We start from the raw sequence: 9,034 nt of genomic DNA, 5'->3' as shown, positions 1-9,034 counted from the left end.
CTAGGCTTTGGGCTTTTGGGGGGTCTTAACAACTCCTAAGTGATCAGCTCCTTCAGAATGAAAGCTCACAGTACAAGGTAAAGCACCGATAAATATAAGCAAACAAAAACCAGACAACTGTACATCCAAATATTTTTATGAATTATTTCAGTGCCAAAAGAAATGTCAAAGACACTCTTAGAAGTCTGGGGTTTGTCACATTTTGTTCCCCAGGCTTAAGATGAGTAAGTACTTTTATCCCACTAAGACAAAACATTGGTGTTTTTAAGCTGCAAGATAAATTGTAAGATTTTTTATCTTATATAAATTGTATATTTTTGTTATATATAAAAATTATAGAATGGCCAAAATTAACAAAACAGGAAACAACATGTGTTGGAGGGGATGTGGAGAAAGGGGAACCCTCTTACACTGTTGGTGGGAATGCAAGTTGGTGCAGCCTCTTTGGAGAACAGTGTGGAGATTCCTCAAGAAATTAAAAATAGAGCTTCCCTATGACCCTGCAATTGCACTCCTGGGTATTTACCCCAAGGATACAGATGTCGTGAAAAGAAGGGCCATCTGTACCCCAATGTTTATAGCAGCAATGGCCACAGTCACCAAACTATGGAAAGAACCAAGATGCCCTTCAACGGACGAATGGATAAGGAAGATGTGGTCCATATACACTATGGAGTATTATGCCTCCATCAGAAAGGACGAATACCCAACTTTTGTAGCAACATGGACGGGACTAGAAGAGATGATGCTGAGTGAAAGAAGTCAAGCAGAGAGAGTCAGTTATCATATGGTTTCACTTATTTGTGGAGCATAACAAATATCATGGAGGACAAGGGGTGTTAGGAGAAGGGAGTTGGGGGAAATTGGAAGGGGAGGTGAATCACAAGAGACTATGGACTCTGAAAAACAATCTGAGGGGTTTGAAGTGGGGGGGGTGGGAGGTTGGGGTACCAGGTGGTGGGTATTATAGAGGGCACGGATTGCATGGAGCACTGGGTGTGGTGAAAAAATAATGAATAATGTTTTTCTGAAAATAAATAAATTGAAAAAATTAAAAAAAATTATATAAATTGTAGATTTTTAGTGTCGTATTAGATGTGACTTTCCCGTTACTGCTTAAGAGGTCAGAAATCTGTTGTTCTATTGGGGGAACTTGAAAACAACCCATTCAAGAGATTTATTTTACAGGTGAAACAAGCAAATTGGGCTATCTAAGTAGAAATGGGACAGGGCCTGGCAACGGAGAGTCACAGAGTCCCCAGATTCTATTTTAATAGTTTTATCATTCCCTTTCTACCCTTTGACAATCTGCCCTGATTCCAAATGAGCAGCCATGCTGAGAGATGTATCATCTTCGTTTTCCTGTGCTCTACGCAAAGTGAACAGCAGGACAGAAAAAGGTGGTTTGTGCACAACAGGATGAAACTTTAAAGACCTCAGAAGAGAGGTGTTTTCAGACTTGTTTTATGTCTGTTAAAACTCTTGAGGGCAAACGTGGGGGAAAACAGTAGGCTGCAATTGCTTGCTGAGAACACGTAGGTCGAGGAGGGAGGCCAGGGGACCCCTGTTCCAGACCTGGGGAGGGGCTGGGCATGCAGGTGCTCCCTCTCCCACCCTAACCTGGGAAGCCGAGCACCAGAAAGAGGCTTCCTCAGCTTGGGAAGAGTCCAGGTCCGCCTCGGCCCAGCTCCCTATGCCTAAGACCCCAGATGCCCACCTGCCCAAGCCAACAGGGGCAGGGCAGAGGGTGAGAGGGGCAAAAGCAAAGGCTGGCTGCTGAACCATAGTCCCTGGGTCTATCAGCAGGTGTGGTGCTGGCCGGGCTGGTTTTCTGGGGGGAGGGGCATTCTCGGGTTCTTTTAATTAGAAATCCTGAGTAATCTGCCAGCATACTGGAGAGGTTCCCCTGGGGGCCACAGCTCTGGTGTAAAGTGCAAGAACAGAAGGGATCCCACCACCCACCTAGGGTGAGGTTTCCTCACCCTAGGTTCTGAGTCCAGGTTAAGTGTCCTCACATTCCTTCCCCATTTTCCAAAATGCCAGATCATTTAGATCACACCTCAAGGCACAGTGAGCAAGGGGCTAGAATCACATTAGATTTGAAATCCTGTTCAGGAGCCATGAGACACGAGACAAGTCCCCCCCTCTCTGATGATCCCCTTCCTCACCTGCTTAGTTGAGAGAACCCTGCCTCAAAGGACTTCACGTTCTGGAACAGCACCCAAACACACAACAATACCGGATAAATGCGTGTTGCTACCATTCTCTTCCTGGTTTGAACAGAATACGTTTTGTCAAAAACATGACCTGAAGTCTGATTATGTTGGCATCTGCTTGGCTAAAGTACAACACACCGACTTCAGCATAGAGTCTAAACTACCTCAGTTCACTGCTGCACTGAACACCATTCAAGGACTGTGCTATGGGCTTCAGAACAGTTCGTATTTTATTTATGATGGAATAGGACAAGGTTACATCATAAATTCACAGTAGTGATTAATTATTTTTTTTGTAACAAGATCCATAAAGCATAAATGCTACCCAGAAATACTTACATCACTTTATAATCGCAGGAAGGATCTCTGCTGGACTACTTAATTATGTTAACGTTTCTGTGCTACTTTTAGTCATCAGTCTTATGGTTTTCTTTGTGAAGCTCAATTTTTAAGTTATATTGAGAAATATGTAGTAAGGCTTTCGGGGTAGTAAAGTTGGAGCAATAATTATGACAGAGCTTGACCTTTCTCTGATTCTTGCTGTTTTCACCTCATAGGGTCCTGAGGCAAGAGTCTAATGGATTGCCTGCGGGATATCAAGCTTTCCAGAAGACTCTTCTCTGCTAAAGCTATTTATTCCTGGGGAGAAGCCAGTGTCATGGAGGGAAAGGAATAAAAGGAGCCAAGGGAGAAGTAAACTGGCTTTAGAGCAGCCTTCCAAAAGATGGGTGCCATTAGGAAATCTCTCCACCATAGGGCACAGGGTAGAAACACAGACACGCGTCCATACAAACACATGCGGAAAGTTACCGGTTGACATGACACCCACCAACGACAGACAACACAGATGTTCAGATGGCTAACATATAATTGGTAATTACACTCAAGGCCATGCACACATACATGGAAATGCATACCCACCAACAAGTATGTGCCCCTATTTGGGGAGCCTGAGTCCTGAGCCCCGCAGGATTCAGCCAGAGGGGGTGTGAACCAAGGGCCCAATTCTCTTGGTTTCACAGTGTGACTAACACCTCCCCTGGTGTAGGTGTGGGGTGAGTGAGGAGGGGCAGGGTAATGACGTCTGCCATCCCGACGGGCAGGGGGCTTGCCACAGAGCTACAGCACTTTTGAAATACGTGCATGCAAAATGAAGAGAAGTCTCAAGTATGGTGATGGTGGGGGGGGACACCCCATCTCATCTCCTTCGCACCAGCCCAGCCACCTCCTCCCCATGGAAAAGGAGCTCCAACTCCAGCAAACAACCCAGTGCGATGTGCACATGCACACAAACACACAACACACCCGGGGGGGCGCAAGCTCCACTTGTGCACAGAATTCGTCCTTTCTGTAGATTCGAAAGTGAAGGACAGAGGGAAAAGGGGATGATGACAGCTGGGCAAAAACGTGCTCAAGCATTTTCTCAAGGGCTTTAATATAAGCCTAATATGGGTGAACTTTAGCAACGGTATTCTGCGTTTCGACTTCACTGATAATGCAAAGGATGGAGATATAAAACCTTAACTTTCCTTTCAACTAAAGCATGCAGACATTTTAACATTCAGTTCATGGATGATTAAAAATTATCACCACCTTCAGAAGGATACACCGAGGAACCCAAGTCAGCCACTGGTTAAAACACCACCAGGGGAGAGAGTGATCCCCGGCGGGCGCTCCTGATTCGGGTCTTCTACTCTGAACATTTAACAGTCACGTTTTAATAACTTGGGTTGAAAGTTGAAAGTTATAGAAAATCTATAAACATTTAAGGCAAATGAAATCTTGCCTCCTCCACTGTTAAGTCTCATATATTTTACTAGCCCTAGGGCAGCTTACCCACTTTCCCAAAGAATGGCCGATTTGGTTCCAAGGACTGAAACAAAAATGCATCGTTTTCGATTGGGTGATGCAGCTTTCTGAAACCTTAAATCTTTTTAATGCCATTTACATTGTTCCCACTGCACCAGTAACTCAAATTATCAAGATTTTGAAAGTGCAAAGGCTTTATACAAAGATCCTGCATTTTATTTTGTTAGGCTTTCAAAAGGGACTCGATACAAAGTCAGTGTAAAAAAATCGATATCCAATTTAAAACTGAAACAATAATTTCAGAAAGTCTGACATTCTCCTATGCAAAGACTGGGGGAGAAAGAAGAGGGTAGAGAGAAAATAAATTCCCTAATTTAAACCTTTCTTCACCCTGCTGGGGTGAAGAAGATGGTTAACTCCATCTTAACCCCTTCTGATCGGGTAACTTAAGACAGGGCTGGAAGCACAGTATTTTAGAATGCAGATAATAGTGTCGCCATGAACCACATGTTCTGTATCTGACCTACAAGTAGTACTCAGAGCATCCCCAGCAGCTGTGCCCTGATGCAGAAGCCTCGGACACACACACAGTCTGGGGCATGACAACCGGGACCCAGGCGAAGTCCCATATGCTTTCACCATTCCTTGCCCGATCTCCCAAAATATGTTTCCTGAGAAAGACATCATCAGCATAAGGAATGTCTAGTTCAGAAACTAAGAACAAAAGCACCATGGTTCCACGGTATGTTTTCCATAAACAGAACCACGCAGTTAACATAGTACATCTTGGCTCCACGCCACACCGACTGGCTCCTCCTTTCTTCTGTTCCAACACATCTGTTTGAGCTGCAGGCTGTTGGTTCAAGAGTGCTGTTTACTTTTGCAGGTACAGGTGTATTACAAATATCCAAAGCCTGTTTTGATTTTTAAAGAAGATACACAGATACCGCAGCACTTCTGGAATGCCCAAACCAGGAAGGGTGCTCGCAAACACATAGAGCATTCTGACAGTGTCCGCCTTGTCTAATGTGAGGTGACTGGCTACTCCCGATTCTTGGGAAAAGCAAGGGTGAATACTCTGTAAAGGTTGGCCGTGGATACAGGAAGGCAAATGGAGGCACAGACAGGAAGTCCCCGGTAGCCTTGCCACCTGCCCCCCAGGATCCCAAGATCGGCTCTCTCCCTTTCCTTTCCCCAAGCTCTGCTGCTTACCCATTCCCTCTCTCCACTTTACCAACCACTACAAGGACTTTCAACACCAGTGCCGAAGCTGCCCCTTCCCTGGTAGTAAGTGGCAGAGGTCATGAGTTGCACAGTGATGGTGGTCAGAAATCGGGACTGGACAGCAGGAGCTGTCACTGCAGTGGGCACTGTTTGGTCTCCCTGGGCAGGGCAGCTTGCCACAAAGCTTTGTGAGGACTTCTCTCCCCGGGAAATTAGAGGCTCCAAGCCGCACCCGCCAGTCCCTGAGTCAAGGTGTCAGTCTTCCCCTGGTCCCTGCGAGCAGTGGGTAGGAGAACTGGGAGAGGGGCTCCCACTGCACCCTAAAAGGGACAATCTGGCAGGCTGCTGTCCCTGTGTTCGACCTGGTTGGCATTCTGTGCTCCCCTATGCAAACAAGCCACAGCACCCATGGGAGGCAGTGCACAGAGCCTGTGAGCACACATGGAGAGCTGGGTCCTGGGCAGCTCTGCAGGCTGGGCTCCTCTGGCCAGGGCCACCAACCGGGTGGGGGTGCGGTGCGTATAGGGGAAGGCAGATAGAGGGAGATGGGCAGGCCACCAGAGGGTCAGGAACGGGCTACCTGCTCAAACCTAGGGAAACAGGGTCAGAAACAGGACAGGTGGTTTTCTCTTTGGGGAGAAAACCAAATAAAATCATTTAGAGCTGTCAAGTGATAGTGCACATTTTTCACTGTGACCTTTCTCAGTAGAACCTAAGGCAACAAAGAACAAAGATGAAGGCAGTTATTTCCGGAAGGGCCGGTGGCTCCCGTGGGTGAAGAGTTACTGGACGTTCACGTACACAAGCACCCATGTGGACATGTCGTGCCTGGTTTCCCGAAACAGAATGAAGACGCGGCACCCAGGAGGTCTACGAGGGGGCGGGCCAGAAGCAACAGGAGGCCGTGGCTCTGGACGAAAGGTGGGGACTAGCCGCTGAAAGGCGAGGCTCCTGAGGGCCACCTGCTCCGCTTTGGTTTACAGCTGTTACAAAACGCCAGGGAACAGCTTCGCGAGAAGTCCCATCCACAAGAGTCAGATGTCGTCAGTCGCTTTTTTTCCAGGGCGGACATCCCCTGCTTCCTTCCAAGTAAAGTGCGGATGGTCAAAGGATACTGGTCTGTCATCTGCCAGTGTCAGTCAGCAATGAAGAATAATAATAAAAAAAGATGCCCCTCTGGTATACATATATCTATATATCTATATATTCTTTTTTTTCTTTTTTTTTTTTGTAATAAAGCTACAAATATAAAACTTTTAAACCGATGTCTCAGACTGTAGGCGAAGGACAAATTTGTGAGATTTGGGGTCTATGAACTCTTCTGAGAGGACAATGAATGGAATTTTCTTCACATTGACCACGAGGCTGAAGTCCAAGCATTTCAGGACGAAAACGATGCCATCCCGCAATCCGTTCGTCACAGCCTCGTCACTAACCAGTCTCCACTGCGTCGAGAGCCAGCGCTCCTTGTCATACTGCAGCGTGGGGCCCGCGCTGAGGTAACGTTCTAGAAAGGCCTGAAAAAGAGAGGGAAAGGCCATGAGAAAAGAACTAGCCCGCATCAAGGGCAGCGACGGCAGCGGTGTACCCACCTAATTCCGGTGAAAATGTCTGCCACCAAACCAAGACGGAGCCCGGCTCATCGGGCCGTATTCCCATCAGGACCTCCCAAAGGAGTCCTTGTTGCGGAAGGAGGCCTCCGAGGACTTCGTCACTCCCCCCCACCAACTTCCAACTGGAAGCGGGGCTGGAGGGATGGCTGGCACCTCTGTGTGTGTGGAGGCTGTCTCTGAGGCACCAGCCCGGCCAAGCCATGGCCCCACACGGTGCCTGCCACCGCTTGTACCTGTGCTGGGCCTGCCGGCTCCCACACCGACCGCTCCTCAGGGCAAGGGCAGGGCGCAGAGAGGCCCTCGAGAAGCGGAAGCTGATAAAGTTAGGATATTCTGGCACGCATGCGCAAAAACGCATGCTCCGCCCTCTCACGAGTCCCCTGCTCCAGCAGTGCTCACCTGTGGGAGGTCTCCAACTCTCCACCCACCCACTGGTATCTGTTGTTCCTCCTGGGCCTTCCAATTCTCCTCAGACCACCCCCTGCCCCTCTGGGCAGATTAACACAGCCTCCTCCAGGTGCTTATAATCGCTGGCCTGACTCCCCCGTGACATTTACTTTCCTGTGAGGATTGCTGCGGATTTGCATGTTTGTCCCCCACACTGGAATTTACCGCCCCCTCCGACAGAAACTATTTTAAATCTGAATTTCCAGTGTGCCTGGACATAATAGGAGCTCAATGATGTATGTGTGTATTAAATCAATAGATGCTGGTTTAGTTGTAAGAAAAGAGAAGAAAAAGCAAGTCTGTGATTCAGTCAGGAGGTACTGGGATTTGTCACTCTGGTCCTAGACACAGGTCAAGGGCAGTTTCTACATGGTATCCCCTTCCATCCACACCTCACTGCTGCTGCCAACTACATTATTTCTGATCCATAAGCCTATATTCCAAGGCAGGAAGCAGAACCATGCCTAAACACACTTCTAATATAAAAATAACTCTTATGAATCCTAAGAAAAAGAAACAACTCAGCAGTGAGAGAACTGAAAGTAGTAAGATAATTTATAGGATACTAAATATTCATAGAAAATTAACATAACAAAAGATGCTCTACCACATTGATAACTCATGAAATACAAATTCAAACACACTTTTTTTTTTTGGCCTCTTATGTGGGCAATGAGTAAAAAGAATGGTAACACCCAATATGTCAAGTGTGTGCGGGAAGTAAACAGAATTGTATCCCAGAGGCAAAGTGTGAAAGAGTAACATCCCATGGAAGAACAATTTGGCAGGATCTCTACCTTTGATCTAGCTGTTCCTCTACCAGAAATTTCTCCTTTGGAAATACCTGCACAGATACACAAAGACGTATGTGAAAAACATACTCGCTGCAACACTGTTTAGACCAGGGGTTGGCAAACTTTTCTCTAACATAAATATTTTCAGCCTCACAAACCACACTCTGTCACTACTGCTCAACTTGGCCTGTGTAGAGAGAAAGCAGCCATAGATGATACGGAAATAAAAGGGTGGGGTTGTGTTCCAATAAAACTTGATTAACAAAAACAGCCAAGCCCCGGTTTAAACTACTGAAAGACATTAATCCAAATGTGCACTGTAAGCATTGGTTACACAAATCACGGTATTCAGCAGGATAAGATGCAGCTATTGAAGAGAATGAATTAGAACCGTAGGGCAGAGAGCTGGAGGTACTGACAGGGGAAAACACTGTAGAGATAGTTTTAAGTGAAGAAAGCAAGTTTCCAAGTTCCCGTGTGTGTGTGTGTGTGTGTGTTCGTTTGGTATGAACTCCCATTTGTGGTTTGCTTTTTTCCCACTCCTTCTTAAATCACACACACCCCTCTCAAAGCATATACACCAAAAACTTTAGGGGAGAATGGAAACTTCCCTTAGCACATTATAATTTCCTTTTCCTTTTTTTTTACTTTGTTTAAAGATCTATTTATTTGAAAAAGTGTGTGCGTGAGCAGAGGGGGGAGAGGCAAAGGGACAGGGAGAGAGAGAATCCCAAGTAGACTCTGAGCTGAGCATGGAGCATGCCATGGGGCTCGATCCCACGACCCTGAGAATATAACCTGAGCAGAAGGCTAGAGTAGGATGCTTAACCGACTGCGCCACCCACGCACCCCCATTATATTTTTCTTTAATGCCTGGATTCCTACAAAGAGTATCAGTTATTTTTAATTCAGAAAAGTATACTTTTTTTTT

At 46.5% G+C, this 9,034-nt stretch overlaps 1 protein-coding gene across 1 annotated transcript in view; it reads right to left on the bottom strand.

Annotated features, from left to right (window-relative positions):
* Positions 1–2,421: 2,421 nt before the first annotated feature.
* The window catches only part of VANGL1 (VANGL planar cell polarity protein 1), a 50,341-nt gene continuing 43,728 nt past the window's right edge, over positions 2,422–9,034 (bottom strand). Inside the window, exon 8 of the mRNA XM_044238981.1 lies at positions 2,422–6,766. Coding sequence (XP_044094916.1) covers positions 6,506–6,766 — 261 coding nt within the window. The 3' untranslated portion in view covers positions 2,422–6,505. The remainder of the gene's footprint in view (positions 6,767–9,034) is intronic.

The sequence above is a fragment of the Neovison vison genome, chromosome 2, assembly GCF_020171115.1.
Source record: "Neovison vison isolate M4711 chromosome 2, ASM_NN_V1, whole genome shotgun sequence".
Lineage (NCBI taxonomy): Eukaryota > Metazoa > Chordata > Mammalia > Carnivora > Mustelidae > Neogale > Neogale vison.
The sequence above is the reverse complement of the archived record's forward strand: the minus strand, read 5'-3'. Positions and strand labels throughout refer to the sequence as shown.